At 39.4% G+C, this 15682-nt stretch overlaps 2 protein-coding genes across 4 annotated transcripts in view; one reads left to right on the forward strand and one right to left on the reverse strand.

Moving 5' to 3' along the window:
* Positions 1–243: 243 nt before the first annotated feature.
* Positions 244–15682, forward strand: part of MYO1B (myosin IB) — a 179283-nt gene continuing 163844 nt past the window's right edge. The window contains exon 1 of the mRNA XM_083842874.1: positions 244–389. The gene's annotated coding sequence lies outside the window, so the exon portion shown is untranslated. The remainder of the gene's footprint in view (positions 390–15682) is intronic.
* The window catches only part of STAT4 (signal transducer and activator of transcription 4), a 45592-nt gene continuing 30308 nt past the window's right edge, over positions 399–15682 (reverse strand). For 2 of the 3 annotated variants that reach the window (XM_083842900.1, XM_083842899.1), the window contains exons 12-24: positions 14771–14788; positions 14589–14682; positions 13837–13881; positions 10789–10872; positions 9912–10010; positions 8835–8970; positions 7637–7689; positions 6758–6852; positions 6164–6300; positions 5576–5767; positions 4382–4448; positions 3754–3862; positions 399–1936 (exon numbers count right to left, since the gene is read on the reverse strand). In XM_083842900.1, coding sequence (XP_083699026.1) covers positions 1910–1936; positions 3754–3862; positions 4382–4448; positions 5576–5767; positions 6164–6300; positions 6758–6852; positions 7637–7689; positions 8835–8970; positions 9912–10010; positions 10789–10872; positions 13837–13881; positions 14589–14682; positions 14771–14788 — 1156 coding nt within the window. In that variant the 3' untranslated portion in view covers positions 399–1909. The remainder of the gene's footprint in view (positions 1937–3753; positions 3863–4381; positions 4449–5575; positions 5768–6163; positions 6301–6757; positions 6853–7636; positions 7690–8834; positions 8971–9911; positions 10011–10788; positions 10873–13836; positions 13882–14588; positions 14683–14770; positions 14789–15682) is intronic. The other variant, XM_083842901.1, reaches the window with a different exon arrangement.

The following is a 15682-nucleotide window of genomic DNA, read 5'->3' on the forward strand; positions in this document are numbered from 1 at the left end:
GTGCCTTCCAATTAAATGTTAAGCCTGCCCTTTGCAAAATGTATTTTAAAGGACAATGAAAACTAATGCCAGAATCTGTTTCACAATCCTATTCAGCAACACAAAAAATCCGATGTTCAAGTCAAGATAAATAGTTGAATTTCTCGGGGAGCAGGGACAAAGGAGAGAGAAACGTTCTCGTGCCACGTCTGGACTTGTTTCTTTTATAATATTTCTCATGAGCTTTAGATGAACAGAAGCCATCTGCCGTTTTGTTTGTATTAAGATGGTGAAAATGGGTTGGAACAAAAAGACACGCTATGCAAGACAAAGTTGTTTGCTGTTTCGTAAGTCTGTGTTACTGCAAGAAGACTCTCTCTTGTATCTTGAAGAACTCCACAAAAGTGCAGGTATCCGACTTTAAGCCAAAATCTGTTTTTATTCATACTGGTCATATAAATTACAGATCTTATCAAATGTATATACACAATTGTCTTGTTTTGGAAAATCATTTATACATGATGCTTTCTGAGAGAAAATATGACTTCCTGTCTGCAGCTGGCTTTGAATCAACTCAGATTAATCAACTACAGAGAGGTGTTTGTTCATTTAAAATCATTCTAATGCAGTATTTTGTTGATGGATGGAATAATCTGTTTCTGTTCTAACAGATGTTGCTAATTAACATCAATACTGTGGGTGAAGGGGGTGAGTAGAAGCGTGAGTAGTAGAAGGGTGAGTGAAGTAGAGAAATGAAAGCGAAATCCAGGTCTAACTGACTCCAGGGGGTTACGTTTTCACCCTGGATATCTGATTTGTGCCTATTCAAGAAGAGTATAAAGTGCAAATACATAATTGTGTATTTTAAGAACTTTGCATGTGTTAACCATTTATTCTGCACACAAGAATTAAATCTTAATGAGGCTACACACATGAAAGACAGTGGCCTTGGAATTGCCAGTTTATTATTCCATTAACAGTTTTTAGGGATAGTATTGAGGGGGGAAAAAAAAAACTCGAACAAGCAAGCATTAATCTATGCCTGAAACAAAAAAAAAAAAGGCAGTATAAAACCAGTTGTTCTGCTTATTAGGTGAGTTTCTAACAGGCGTGTAACATTGTCATGTATCACAAATTGCCCAGGGGTCAGATGATGTTGCAGCTCTTCAGTAATTACTTCTTAAAACTGCCTCCCAGTCTGCATTTACCAGGTAGTGTCCAGCCCGTGTGTCAGATCAGCACTTTTAGTTTGTAGGCTTTCTGATAGTGCTCAGATACAAGCGTAAGTACTGCACACAGATTTACTTCCCCCTGAAAACAGTGGCAGACTTTACTAACCCTGTCTTCCAGCTGCAAAAATGAAGACAGAGCCTTTTGTCACCACAAGCTTTATGTCTGATCACCTCGTAGAACTCCTTTCTCTACCTAGTCTTGCCTTCCTCTCTCCCATGACTTCTGCTGCGGTGGCAGATAAAAACCTATGCTCGAGGTAGTTCATCATTGGGAAAAAATAACCCCTGGATACCTATGGGACAACTGAACTCAGAGGGATGAGAATCTTAAATTAAAAATAGAAGCTAAACCAATGGCATACAGAAAGATGATTACGATTTCACGTAATAAAAACTGATTCCTCCAAACACCTTAAAGTCTTTATTTGTCCTTATATGCTGTTATCAGAAGCAAAAAGTTCTGTTCTTGTACTGTCATATTTACAGCAATTTTAAGGCCAGTAATTCTGCAAGTAAAAATTTATGCCTGCTGCACCCAACTGGAGTCAAATGACCTACAAGCCAGAAAGGATTTGGCCTTTTATCAGTGAGGACAGCATTATAATGGTTTCCAGGAAATGTTGGTTTACAAAGATGATGAAAAAAATATTTGAGACTTTTAACCCATCCAGCGTCCACAAGATTCCAGTATGTGAAGTTCAGTCAGTTGAGTAAGGTGAACTCAGCTGGAAGAAAAAAAAAAAAAAAAAGGAAAAGATCAGTCTTAAGGCAATTACTGCTGTTCATTCAAAAACAACTGCAAATCAAACCTGCTCCAGCTCCTTTGATAACCTTGCTTGCTGTACTTCAGTATAGTACCAGCTCTTCACATGGGTAGATTATGTTGTGTGAATTTGTAGTAATAAAGAAAAAAAACTCCGTATCATGCCCATTCTCATTTAGGAGGGTAAACAGAGTGGAAAAAGGAAATCAGGAATGTTAAAATATTCCAAAACTATTTTCTGCCCTAATTTCTAGCAGAACTTGAGCACACGTCTACCAAGAGCCTCCAGAAATTCACCTACCATCTAGTAGTTCACTGAACTACTTCTCTAGTACCCTTAAAAACTGCAACGTGATTTTATTTGACTCTCCCGCCTTATCGTGTAACTTTTTGTGTGGTTATGGCCCCAGAATATGGTGATGATCGCAGCTGGTTTGGAAGCTCTAGACAGAGCTGGTTTGAGAATTATTGTGCGTGCTAAAAAGAAACCACAAATGTTTTTGAACGTGATGATAAACAAAAGTGAGGCCAACTTTTCTTTTCACCCCTGAAACAGGGAAATGCAAATACACGCGTAATTCACAAATGCAGTTCGGAAGGTCAGAACTATTTTCATATATATAAAACAAATGAAAGATGAGTGTGGACACATCTCAAATTGGAGTGGTAGCTTTTAACCCTGAATTTTCATTCAGACTACTACTTCAGTTTTAGCCAAAGAACCAGGTTGTTGTGAGCGCTACCAGAAAAATGTTGAAGAAGCAAAGGAAAATATTTTGCTTTTGATCAGATTTTTGGCTTGGTCTCTTTTAAAGAATTACTCTCTTGGTATGTGAAGTTTCACTGCACTTCCAGACAGCCAATGACAGCCAAGAATCTGTTTTGTTCTGTTTGTAGATGAGGAGGAGAGTTTACAGGGAGGCATTCAGAGGGGAGTAGACAGGCTTTTAAGGACATAACCATTTTAAGCTCATAAATCATTGAATATATAGGAAACCAAAAGTTGTTGTTTTTTTTTTTAAAGGATGTTTTCTTTTAAAGTGGTTAAAGCCAAACCACTGCTGCGTTTCCTGATAGAATTCTGCTGGACAAATCCCCACTGGGGAAAAAGCAGCGCCACTCTAAGCCACAATGATTTTGACTTCGTAGTTTGAAAGCTGAACTGATCTTTGGAAGCGCAGAGTTCTGAACAACATTTCTACTCATTAAGAAAAAGTGGAAAATATTTTTAACAGACCATGCTGTGATCGATACAGTATTTTACCAATCTTCCTCTGTAGTCTTAATGAATATGAGTTTTATCTGCTAAGAATGTTAGTTGGCTTTTTAATTTTATCATCTTGGCACCACATATCAAAAGTGCTGAAGAGTTGTGTGAGTTTGCAGAATCAGAAACGTGTATGTTCCCAGGGCAGCTTCCCTGAGGAAGTCGTGTCCTTTGTGTTATCTACAAAATTACTGTAATCCATCTGTATTTGTCAATGTAAGGGCTTCATTTGTTCAAGAACCCTGAGATCTCTGAATTTTGGCACTCATGATTCACTGGCCCATAAGTTTGGTAATTTCATCTGAAGCAATGCTTTCAAGTATCTGCAGCATCCTATCCCTGCTCGAGTAGGAAATGTGTGCACCACCATTTCAGAATGTAATGCAGCAACTGATGAAAGAGCTCGAATGTTTTCCTAATGGAACAGGCAGCCATTTTACAACCAGCACCTGTGTTGTATACACCCTGTTTGCTTAGCATTAACTATAGGAGTGGAAAAGTTTGCAACATACAGCAGTTTCGATCACTGTGGGACTCAGGTGTTCTCTCAGCACAGCATAAACGCTTGGAGACATAGGAAGAAGATCTGATGGAGAATGTGGATCTGTAGAATCATTTAAGCTTTAAAAAAAAGACAGAAAATGATATGAAAAGTAATGTAAATCCCACCAATTTGATGGAAGATTGCTGTGGAGCGTGGTGAATCACTCATGTTGAATGCTTAATTAAGGCAGTTAAGCCTGTGCTTATTAGGCTTGCTGGTGGCCCTGTAAGCATATGCCAAGGACCTGGTGTATGTTTAAAAATGTAGGGAACAGGACCAAAGGAAGAGAGAGGTTAATCCTGTCCCTGTAATATCGGTGGCTGGGGAGAAAAAGGGGAGAGTGAAAGATGATATAGAGCAGAGTACCGTGAAATCTGCATTCAGTTTTTACAAATGTTTTGCTCCATGCACGGGAAAAGCACTCTGGGAGTGAAGATTTTCACTTCCCTTGTCTTTAGCAGTCCTTGGCCAAACAAAAACTTACAATGCCTTGCTGTCCTGAACTATTTGACTGGTGGGAGGGAGTCCGGGAAAAGTTTGAAACAGTATGTAGGTGTAGTGAAAATCACATTCAAAGTGTAATACAAATTACTCACATTTTGGAGACTGGGATAAATACAGAAGGAACGTAACCTTTCACTCCACCATCTGAGGGCTTTGAGACTAAAAATCAATATTAGAGAGATTAGTTTGCCTACATTAGTTGCCTACTAATATTATTTCTTTAAAATTGGTTATGTTGCAGACCATAATATATTAAAAGAGAAATGACCGTGTTTATGATTAAATAAGCAGCCATAAAATCAGGGAAATTCCTGAGATTAGCGTTGGGGTTCAGGTCTTAGTCACGTAATTGGCTGTGTTCCCTTGATGGGAAATAACCTACATCACCCTCCCCAAGTGTAATACAGCAGCTGATGAACGAGATCTTGTTAGGGCTGCCAAAGGGCCTGTGCTGTAACTCCAAAAGCTTTGTACTTCTGAGCCTCGGGATTTCAGTTCTGCAAATGCTTGCATGGAGCCCTGTCTCTAGACACAGCTTTGGAGGTGTCTTTTGCTTGAAATTAAACACATACATAATTTTTAGAGGACTGGAGCATTAGGCAAAGTCCACTGCAGTAAAATGAAGAGGAAAAACATTTGCTGGTTCCAAGTATATTTTGAAAAATGTAAGGATTTGAATTCAAATGGGCTTGTGTTGCTTTATAATGAAAGTTCAGGGGAATGTAGAAAAATCAGGGCTTTTTTGAGAGAGAGTAAGCTTAATCTAAAAACAGCCTGACTCATAACCCAAACAAGAGCAAGCACACGTTTGGAGCTAATCTTATCTAGCTTTTTTGTGTTTTCTAGTGCAGTTGCCAGGGGTTATTACTGCTGTCTCGTTGTGGAATTAAAGCAGGTCTTCCAAGCTGTTTGGAAAATACAGAATTCCTTGAAATTAAAGAGAAAGCATGCTACAGTGTTAAGCAATTATGAAGCTGATGAGCTTTTCAATTTCATCTCCTTTGAACATACAAGTACTGAATTTTGCAATGTGTCGGTCAGGAAAAAAATCCTAACTCAAGATCTATTTCTTAGCTTCTTTTAAATATTGTTGGTTTAGCCTCTAAGACCACAGCTATACTTGCAAGGTGAAGCTGTCTAAATGACAGACATGGATTAAAACAGTTCTCTTGAGGATGCTTATTAAGGGAAGTCTGTTCCCTTCTTCCTCTCCCCGAATTCCTTGAATTGCCTCTTGACCCTGAAGCTGCTTTTCAGAAGGGGTAAGTACAGAAACAGAGCCCAACCTTCATTTGGCTGACAGCTGTAGTGTTTGCCAAAGGCCTTATCTTTGGGAATGTCTGGATACAGATACTTCAGAGGGTTTTCGGGAACGTTGTCTGCCATAATAACTTTGTAATCTCGCAGTATGTCGGCAAAGGGCAGTGCAGCTAAGCGGCCTTTGTTGTAGGGCTCCACCGAGTGGAACGTTACCTCTCCTGTAAAACACAAAGGTGTGTAGCGGCTGATAAGTGGCTAGATCAACATCTGTACCTGGAACGCTTTTTGCCTTTCTTTTGCAGTTTACTCTGACCTGGGTTTTACCTTTGTTAGTGTCTTTCAAGTTATACTTTCTGGGAACAAACTTAAAGCCTGCAGTAAGCAGGTACATCTCCTAAAGAGCTTATATATGTTAATTTAAAGAACTGAGAGGAAGAGTTTCAGAGTTTTAGTTTGTGTTGTAGTAAATATGATACTACTGTCTTGCCCAAAACCAAACAAAGACATTATACATGTGAACCTTACTTTTAAACCAAAGAAACCGTGGCTATTGTATTACAGGTGTACTGCAGGTTTTGAACTCTATTATTATTATTATTTTTAATTGTACTTACCATTTTCTAACTGATCCACCCAAGTAAAGGTAATTCCGCCCAGATTGCTTTCACTAAACCTTAATAAAAATGTTCCTGGTGTCTTGTCTTTGAGCAAAATTCGTTCCTTCTCTTTGCTTACAAAGCCCATTACGTACCTGAAGTGTGACAGGAAATCATGGTTTTACTTTTTGCAAAAATTATAGACTTCATTCTGTGTGCTGCATTTGGCCAAACTTCATACAGGAGCTGAGGCAGGTGTTCAAAGCCTGGTTACAAAAGCTGTAAGGTCTCGAAAATATCACAAAAGCTTCACGTGAATTACTTGTGGAGTGTGTCATTGAGCTCACAGTACTATGCAGTGTGATGAAATTCATCACAGCACTTGACTGTACACTGACAGAACTGATAAATAGATCAAAAGCTGCATTTCTGAAAGATTCAATGGTGTTCCCTTTTGGCAGGAATTTTGAAAAGTTATAAATGGGAAGAGGGAGACAGAAGTATTCAACTCTTTGCAAATTCTCTTCTGTATAGCTAAAAGTGAGGTTAGTAAAGAAAAAAGATAAAGCAGGGAGAGATCAATGTACAACAAGCTGTTTCTGTGTTGCTCACCCATCAATCCAAAGAGGAAGAATGTGTTTTTTAATTAAGTCCAGTATAGCTTCAAGCCAAACCCAAAAGGTAAAAGACTTTCCAGGTAAATGTTCCTAATGGAAAACAGATGTGAAAGGAAGCGCATTGTGAGAGTGTTGTTACACCTCATCAAGAAGATATAGCTATCTCAGATTCTTAAGAATAATCTAGTTTCTGTTTGTCACAAATTTGAATTGCTGCTTTGAGACTCCTTCTTTTGACCTAATGTAAAAACAATTATTATTTTTTTTAAGATAAGCATTGGAAGTGCCTCTTCTTTCATTTTTAAAGAAAAAGCATGTTCAAAATTTTTTTCATTGTGAAATTACGTTTTGAGAGAAATGATGAGGAGAAAGTTGAACTTACTCATAAAGTTCTAGATGTGTTTAAATAATGTGGTTAATATGAGCAAAATGGATTTACCTTTCTTTTTCAATGCTTTTGTTCCTGATCAAAGTTACTGAGTATATTGAATATATTATACAGACTTAAAATAATTTAGGTCACAACTGAGCATATAGAACAAAACATACTATATGCTTTATGAAAACTTACTCTGTACTTTGATAGCCCATCTCTATTGATCACTTACAGAAATATATGGGGCATTCTTCACTATAATGACAGTTTCTGGTATTTGCAGCAATGTGTCTAAATAGATCTAAATAAAGATAAATCAAGTCCCAGCTTTAAATTTCAGGAAATACTCTTTTCATTGTTAAACTTCTAGAATTAATTTGATTGTGCTGGACTAGAAGTCCCACAAATGGCAAGTGGGAATCTCATCGCTGGGATCAGTGGGACAGTTAGGTGTGCAGGTGTTAAAGCAGAGTCTGTGCTTTACTTTCAGAACCGTACCTTGCAGAACTTTGCCCAGGATAGCTGGTAATCATTGTAACTGACTTGTTGCCCTAAAAGCAAAGTAAATAAAATAAAATAAAATTGAGTCTGTATTTCTGAAGTTCTTAAGCAGATATTGTTTGACATCTGTATAGTTGAAAAATAGTACAGCTCATCCAGACCTGGAGAAGGATTGAGAGGGGCTTGGTGAGGGACTGTGCGCATGGAGAGAGCATTCAGCTGCTAGATTAGTTTTGTGTATCCTTTTGAAGCGGCTACTCATGGTAGCCTGGGGGGAGTCTTTGCCTAAAGCCATCTGGGCCTCTGTTCCTGCAATGCACGCTCAGTTTCAGTTTTCAGTTTTACTTCTCTTGGTCTTTACCCTATCTTGATCTTGCATGTTTTAAGATGATTTTTTTCCGTTCTTATGATTCTTACTGATTTACAGTGGCATCTTTCAACTTCACTAACCAAGAAATCTCCAAGAAAGCATTAGAAAAAGTGCATGTTACCAAAGAAAGCCAGTTGTTGCTTCCCAGCTTTGAAAGCAGTAGAAAGTAAAGATTGTCCCCAGTCTTTGACACAGATGCTTTAGTTCTTGCCTGACAGTAGAGGTATTGTTACACCCTCATTTGGAGTTTCTTGCAGGTTACAATACATGTTATAATTATTTATTCTCCAGAAACAGATAACGCTTTCTTCATTCTGCCAGCCTTCCCTAAGGCCTCTCCCTTCTGGAGGACAGTCAGATTGAAGTGGTCATTTGCTCATCTTGCTGAACTTCCAGTCATGCAGAGCCTTTTTTTCTACGCTTTTATCAGTGAAGCATGGATCCCAGAACTAAACAAGCCCCAAAGGAAAGGTACTTTTAAAAACAACCATGAGAACAACAACAAAAAGCGAACTAAGCCAAAATCCCATCAGCAAGCAAAAAGATTGTTGATCTCTGATGCTAGAGATAACAATTACTTGCTAAGGAAACAAAATAATGTTGAATGTGACTCGGATGCCCTCTTTCTTCAGCTCAGCAGCCTACAAGTTCAGAAGTTGAATCACTTTGTGGTAAGAATAAGCTGACGTGTGCTCTTCTTTAAAGAAAAAACAATGTTACAGTGGCATTTTTGAAGTCAGCAGTGGAAGTGGAGGCCATGCTTAAAGTCCTGACTATCAAATATAAGTCCCCAAACAAATAAAATATATGTTTCTGCAAACTTACCCATAAGTTTCTCGGCCAGCATGTTGAGCTGCTCAGAATTGAGTCCACGGCCGACATACGATGAAAACTGCCAGCTCAGTACTTCTAGGAGCTGACTTAAAGTGGCAGCAGGGGGATTGTTAAAGAAAGATAAATTCTGTAACAGAATTCATGCTTTGTTAGCCAGTTAGCAACTACGAAAGACACTACAGGCTTTAAAAGAAAGCAGTAAGCACTTAAGCGCTGTCCAGAAGTGCTTTTTTATTATTATTGTTATTTTTAAAGGTGTAAGGGATAGGGGGAGCAGAATAAATTGGGACAAATATACCCCGGGCATCCCACCTGCAGCCCCCCAGTAAGTTCCGCTCAGTTGCCTGGCAGAGATGTCAGGGGAGACTCAGAGTGGCTGTCAATGTGCCTGTCTTGGATGATAAGATACCTGGCTATGCTTCTGATAGTGATGTATGTTAAGGCAGTGAAAATATCTGTAAAGCCTATCCGATAAATGCAGATATTATGTTCTACAATCTGCAAACGCGGTAATAGCAATTGAAACTAAAATATGCTGAGCCAGCAGGAGACAGAGAAATAATGATTCTGCTTTTGCTCAGCATTAAGGCTACCAGAAAGGTGCTATCTGACTCTTAAGATCTTCTCCATATAAAGCACTAGCTCCTATAAAATGCATGAGGGAAAGTAGCATTTAATTGCATTATAGATCCAACCATATATCTATTTCAATGGTTTTGAATTATATAGTAGAATAATTTTGTGCTGTGTGCAGTTTTAATCATCAGCATTCAAGAATGGCCAATTCCAAGTGGAAAAGTTCTGGAGAAGGGTGATCACCTTTTCTTAGTTTATGAATTACTACTTTAGCCTACAAAAATGAAGGCTAAGAGGCATGCGGTTTTATATCTGGGCTGGGAACAAAAGGTAAAGCAAATAACACTGGAGTATGATGTTGACAGCAGTGAATGCGAAGAAAATCAGGCCCATTTGAGGAGGAAACAACCTTTTTGTAATGAATGTATTTGGCAACCAAATAGCAGAAGCATGGAAATGCAGGAAGTCAGTATTTGCATACTGAAGACTTACCTGAGGGTCGTTGGTTGATAGATTGTACCAAATAATAGAAGCCCATGCATTGGGCAGTTGGCTGACGTTGGAAATCATCACCACAGGCAAAGAGCTTGTCTGGTGGGAAAAACGAACACAGTAGGTAAATGCTACTGAGGAAAATGATAGTGCTCTATTAGGTTTTGTTTTCTTTCAGGCCCCTCTCATTCTCCTGCCAACCCAAATACTGTTCGTTAGGCTGGCTCTTCCAGCATAGTGGAGCAGGACCAGCTGTTGGTAACATCTGCCTAGCCTGTGTTTCAGGTGAGATGTAGGCTTTCAGAGGGTGTTCAGCACTCAGGTTAGCTGGACCTAGGCAGCAAGCTCAGCTTGTAGCTGCATGACAGCTATATAGAAGAATGACTGTGTGGCTTCGTGCAGCTAGAGTAGCAATTTCTGGTAGTGGTTATCACCAGAATTGGTTCTGAGGGTCCATTTTAGGCACACAGGGATGTCCTCAGCCTACGACTTGCAGCTGGTATCGTAGACTCTCTCTAATGTGTTAATTTATGCTGTTTAATGGAAGGATGTGCCTTCTAGTGAGTGTAGTATGGATTTTGTCACTGGCTTAAATGGATTGTACAGTTTTCGCATAGCAAGATATATTGTCTTTCATAGCATATCAAAATTGCCATGAGAGCCATTCAGCTTCTGAATAGAATGGCTAATATGTTATTGTAGATCTGTATAGGCCTCTGTCCAGAAGTGCTGGATATCTTGCATCTGCTTATGCTTATTGCTGAAGACAGCACCTAGGATGCATGTACCTGTGGTCTGGCCCAATGCAGTTGTTCATATGCAGCAAATGGAAAGTGATTTTTGTTCTTGCCACAGAAAATCTGTCAAGAATACTCACTTCCAAATTTATAGTCAGTCCATACAGGCAGACCTGTGTTTCAAAGCTGATGGAGTGCAGCTCCTCAGTCACCATGTGAGGGCCCTGAGGGAATAAGTAAATTATAAAACCGCAAATGCATGCTTGGTATTTAACGCTGTCTTGGCAAACTGCTGAGATTACATAATACTGCAAGAAAATGTATCAAATTTATAAGTAGAGAAAGGAAAAGAAGGAAATCCTTTGTTAAACTGTGATACCAAACTAGTCCAGAACTCTGTTCTTTTTTTTTTAGACGAATCTTAAAAAAAAAAAAAAAAAAACACAACACCCCCCCTAAAAAATCCAGCAACCCTAGACATTGTTAAAGGAATATATTAAAATTTTTAACTTTTGCTTTTAAGTTGTTTAAAAATATTGCTTTTAAGCACAGTGTTGCACACACAAATCTAAGTTTTTTTATCTGGTAGAGGTCATCTCCCACTTTTCCTAAAGTCTCTACACTGATTGACAGTTCCAATTTAAACACAGATGTTAAATGTCAAGAAACAAGCCACACAAGAAAAAGCAGTTATAGGAGCCATGTCTTTGTGTGCAATAGGCCCCCATCCTAGAACACAGTTTTTTCGTTTAAGTGCACTCAGATGGTACTAGTCGAACAAATGGAGGCCTAAATCATTAATCCAAAGTAAATCTGGTATACAAAAAGAAACAAACAAAAACCCTACTACATTTCTCGGGGGGAAAAAAGAATATCTGTTTGTCATAGTTGATTAGTTTGTCATACAAGCATTTTGTTTTGATTACAAATGAGCATAGCTCTGTAAACATCCAAATCTCTGCCCCCTGGGAAACAGATCTTTCAAAATAAGTTTCCATCAGTACAAGTCAAAATATAAAAATCTTTTTGCACTTTCTCCTGTGGTGTTCTCCCCCCACTTCCCCCTTCAGATATTTGATTTTGTCAGACTTAAAAAAGGAAACAAAATCTTTGTGTTTCTGGATCAAAACACTTCCATTCCATTTACTGCAATACTCCACTTTGAGCCCATGTAAAACAAAATTGTTCCTTGGGAAAGTACGTCGTGGCCTTATCTTTCCCATGAATCCCCTCCTTCAGGACATGTACAGGATGCTGTAATGAAACATTATGTATAAATGAGAGGTTGAGACCACGAGATGCTCTGGCACCTGGATAATAAATGTGCCTTGTAAAGAAAAATCCAGTTTAGAGCTGACTGCTTTTAAATGAAATACTCATCCACCAAATGAACTCAAATATTTTAATACAGGTAGAACAGTCGAACTCAAAAAGTTGAAAAAGGTTGGTTAAACTCCCCATTCCTCTCCTGCCCTGTTATGATTTTGAAAAATCTTAAATTTTTGAGAGAGGAAAAAAAAACTCTAGGTAAAAAGGTGTTTCTACATGAAAGGACAAACCTTAAATATAGAGAGCTTCCAGTTTTCTTTTTTTTCCCTCCCAGTACAAGTCATACTTATCAACTGTACTCTTAGCTTACTAAGCATTCTGTAATGAACCAAGTTTCTTAATTATTATGGCTGCTAAGTGAAAAACTTTTATGTTAATGATTTCAGGTTGTGCTTTGACCAAGGAGAAGCTCTATTTGTGGAAACCAGTTAGCAGTGAACTGTGTCACAGCTCAGATGTCCTAATTCACCACAGCCCTGTATTTTATATGGTTATAAAGGCACAATACGTGAAAGTGGGAGTAAAACGCTACCAAAAGTAGAACACTAACATTTTTACGCCTACATTTCTGCGTTTGTTTGTCTTGATGCAAATGACTTTGTAAGTAGCACAGCAATTGGGAAGCGAGCTTTGAGTTTCAGTCTTGCTAATCGAGTTGTAAACTATTCCATTCAGAAACGGTGCGGTGCACGCTCAGGTATCTTCTGCCTTAGGTTTTCAGCTAGTTTTCCATGCTGATCACACCTGTATTTTGCACTCGGACAGCTTGTACTAAGTTTAGTGCTTGTATGGGAACATGTGTTTGGGCTGCGGAGCTGGGCTGGGCTGGAAGTTGGGTTGGGCTGGGCGCTCCCGCAAGAGCGCTCAGGTTTTAGGCGCCTCTGCTGGGCAGCAGTCGCTTGCAGTGGCTGCTGCCCTCCGTCAGGGTGATCCCTGTGTGCCCTGACCGCTGCAGGGTGCCGGCTGTTCCTGAAGCCTCGTGTGTCGTAGCGCCGTGTCGCCGCAGGATGGCGACGCACGACTGGGTTCAGGTCACCACGGCCAGCTGCCAGCCGCGCGGGCCTGGCTGAGGCGGCGGGGGCAGCTAGACCCTGACTGCGGCTGGGCGCTTGGCCGGCGGAAGGTACGCGTAAAGTTACTGTTCTTGTGCTCAAAACGAACAGAAAACCCTCTAAAAGCTTATTTTGCAAAATGTCAGTGCTTGGCCAAAGAGAAGGCCTTACAGGGGAACACACATAGATTTGCAGAATGGCTTAGGTTGGAAGACCCCAAGACCCTTAAAGCTCACCCAGTTCCACCCCCTGCCATGGGCAGGGACATCTCCCACCCCACCAAGTTGCTCCAAGCCCCATCCAACCTGGCCTTGACCATTTCCAGGGATGGGACATCCACAGCTGCTCTGGGCAGCCTGGGCCAGTGCCTCAGCACCCCCTGAGTAAAGAATTTCTTCCTGACTTCTGATCTGAATGTCCCCTCTTTCATTTTAAAACAGTTTTCCCTTGTCCTGTTATTATCTGCCCATGTAAAAAGTCACTCTCCATCATTTCTGTAAGCCCCCTCTAAGTACTGAAAGGCAGCAACAAAGCCTCCCCAGATGTGTTTAGATTTTTACTTCCTACCTTCTACTGTAACTTTTTAATACATAAATTAGAGGCATGTAATTAAAATTTCTGAGTACTTCTGAAAAGTTTTCTTTATGCTTACACAATCATATGATTATTGGGTTCTATACTTATAAGGAGAGTATATATTTCAAAATCTAATTTACTTACATATGGTTGCTGTTTGATTTAAATAAAATCCAGTCTGAAATACTTCTGAGAGTAATCAAAAATACCATCTAAAATAAATCCACAAACCTCATTTCCTTTGCTTCCAGCACTTGATTTCATTTCTTTTGGTTGCTGTATAAAGCAAAACAGAATTCATGTGGCAGAGAAACTACAGAAGAGTACATAAAGAATGCTATTTGTAACCACGATGCTCTTAGCATAATAAGGATTTATTTAGAATATACAAGTACACTCTAATGAAGGTTCTGACGCAATGCCTTGAGAAGTCCATTCACTGAATAGTCTTTTCATAGATATTTTAAAAGAATTTTTAAGCAACTAACTTTATTACAATAGAGTAAATGTAACAAAGTGTTAATTAGGGTGCTTGCAGAGTGTATAATAAAAAAAAAGAAGTAAAGACCATCAGTCTCCAGCTCGTTTTGCAAAACTACAATGAAACACTGCATGTGTGTTATAGAAGCAGTTCTATAGTCTCTTAAAAGACAGTTGTCTCAAGCATTAATTTCAATCAAATCTAAAGCATTCAATTCAATCAATTGGTGTGTTTTTTAATCAATTTCTGAGGAGCTCTGTAATTCAGCAAGATTAGTCTTTTCCTTTTCTGGCATTAAATAGGGTTTGCTTTTTATTTTCTGTGAAAATATGTAATCTCATTTTAGAGCAGTATGGAATCGGATAAAGGGGTTCTAGGAGTAAACTGTCTGTATAAGGAAGAAGAAAATGAGTGACAATACTACAGTTCTCCTTGCATAGTTTTAAAATAATCTTATTTCTTTACCAGAGGTGCATGATGAGAGAAGAGCAGTCAAACTTACCAAATGTCGAAATTCTACCGACAGACTTCCATTTGCAGATTCATCCATGTTCATAGCTTTCACATGCGTTCCACACAGAACGAATCTACGATTACTATGGAGGACATTACGCTTACGTACTCAGATAACATCATATTGGATAATTTAAGAAATCTAAATTTAAGAAAATTTTATTTTCTTACCTGACAGTTGAAACATTCCTAAAATAGAAGAGGGGTGGGGAGGAAACAGATGTCGAATCAGTAAATGTGTAAGTCATGCTTGCACCAAGAAAACATATCTTGAAGCAGTAGGTTTTGCCTCGTCTGCTAAACTTAATACATATTACCAATACAACTGCACATTTTTGAAAACAGTAACTGAAATTTCATCTGTCCAGATGCAAGCAGTGTATTATATCTAGCTTTTTTCTGCCGTAAGTGGATACTGGAAGCTGCTGAGCTCTCTAATTGCCTCCATGAGTGTGTTCTGGGACAATAGAAGCCTGTACAGATAGGTCACAGCATACTAGGGGTATGTGTACGCAGCAAATGGGACGGTACACAGCTTTTGAGAGAAACAGTTGTCTTCTCTCCTGCTGCTTCCCCACCGGGTGTTTTCCCTCCTTCTTTTGTGCCAGTGCCTATGCCATGTATCAGCGTGAGCAGAGTGCTTTTTAGGGGGCTAAAAGAAGCACAGCAGCTAGAACTAGGCGGGTAGTAGGCGCCTGTGGCTGGGAGGGGATGGTGAGCAGTGAGGGCTTGGATCAGCTTTGCTGATTTTGAAATCGTACCCTGACAGCACGTCTTCTGCCTCATGTTTTGTCATGCTAGAGGGCCCTGACCTATCTGTAACCAAGCTTACTCTGCAGTCAGGACTATTGCATTGTACTGAAAATAATAAATCCTGCTGAGAAGACAAATCAACTCAAATAGAAATACTAGAGGCAGAGTTAACGCTGTTTTCACAAGTATAGCATAGACAGGCTCTGAGATGCCTTTTGCTCAGGAAATTACGACCAACAGAAGGAGCAGGGGTTTCTGTTCATGTGGGATTGCTGTAAGAAATAATGGGAGCATGAAGGAGTACCAAACCCATTAGGAAGGAGGAGTTCA

Source organism: Anser anser, assembly GCF_964211835.1.
Source record: "Anser anser genome assembly, chromosome: 6".
In the NCBI taxonomy this organism is placed as follows: Eukaryota; Metazoa; Chordata; class Aves; order Anseriformes; family Anatidae; genus Anser; species Anser anser.